A 949-nucleotide genomic window follows, 5' to 3' on the forward strand; every position below is an offset into this window, starting at 1 on the left:
AGCAGCAGCATCCTCAGCTCCAGGCAAAGAAACGGAAGCTCAGGAGACTGTGCAATTATCCCACCGCTCACAAGACACCCACGTCTGTCCTTGGGTCTTCCTACCACTGCTTCTCTCCCACACGCCATCTTCCCCACTGGAGAAGTCTGAAAGTCTCCCCTTCTTTCTTTCCAACAAGCTCCTATCAGAGGAGCTCCAGTCAAAGGCTGGAGGTCAAGTCCTTTCTCCCTGTCCTCCGACCCCTCAGCCACAAAATGAAAACAATGATAGTATACACCTCATGGGGCTGTTGCGAAGATTCAACTAGTACCTGCCACCGGTTGGGGCCACATGATGTTGTCATGAGTTGGAATCAACTTGAAAACAACTGGTACTGCTCTTGAAGTGCTTGCTAGGCTTAAGGCTGTGATGCCCTCTCTAGCCATAGACACTAAAATGTTTTCTTGCCAATATGTGCCCCAGGCAAGGTGGCTTCAGGGCGCAGCATGAAACTTGGCTCATCAGTTAACTTGGAGCTCTTCTCCGTAGTTGCTCTCAGGACCTACCGATGCCACTCAGGACAGTGAGCAACGGCAAGGGATTTGGCTGAGGGAAAGGAGGGGCAGAATTCCACACGTTGCAGATCAAGCCAACGTCCATCTCTTCCACTCACCTTCACCGCCTCATTCCCAAAGAGAAAGAGGATGAGGAAGCTGGCCTCTCTCTGTAGGGCCAGGCCAGGCCACCGGGCCTCCGCTTGCCAGCGCCCACCTCGCAGGCTGTTGCAGATGACATGGGGCTTCATGGTATGAAAGCGAGGGTTGAAATGGAGAGCGATATCTGGCAGGGGCTGAAGGCTGCAGCCACACTGAAAGTCCACCTGGAACCTGGTGGAAGAGCCAGTTCTCAAAGGGAAACTTGGGGTCGGAGGCCCTCCCTACCAACAGAGTGGCCCTGAAGGCAGAGAGGC

General features: G+C 54.0%; 2 protein-coding genes across 3 annotated transcripts in view; one reads left to right on the top strand and one right to left on the bottom strand.

Moving 5' to 3' along the window:
• PLAAT5 (phospholipase A and acyltransferase 5) overlaps positions 1-949 on the top strand; it is a 72609-nt gene that overhangs the window by 35867 nt on the left and 35793 nt on the right. The window lies entirely within an intron of this gene.
• LGALS12 (galectin 12) overlaps positions 1-949 on the bottom strand; it is a 15331-nt gene that overhangs the window by 10878 nt on the left and 3504 nt on the right. For both annotated transcript variants that reach the window (XM_004713635.4, XM_045297324.1), the window contains exon 3: positions 653-866. In XM_004713635.4, coding sequence (XP_004713692.1) covers positions 653-866 — 214 coding nt within the window. The remainder of the gene's footprint in view (positions 1-652; positions 867-949) is intronic.

This window comes from Echinops telfairi, unplaced genomic scaffold, assembly GCF_000313985.2.
Source record: "Echinops telfairi isolate 266 unplaced genomic scaffold, ASM31398v2 ScPeMD7_7417;HRSCAF=8455, whole genome shotgun sequence".
Classification (NCBI taxonomy): Eukaryota; Metazoa; Chordata; class Mammalia; order Afrosoricida; family Tenrecidae; genus Echinops; species Echinops telfairi.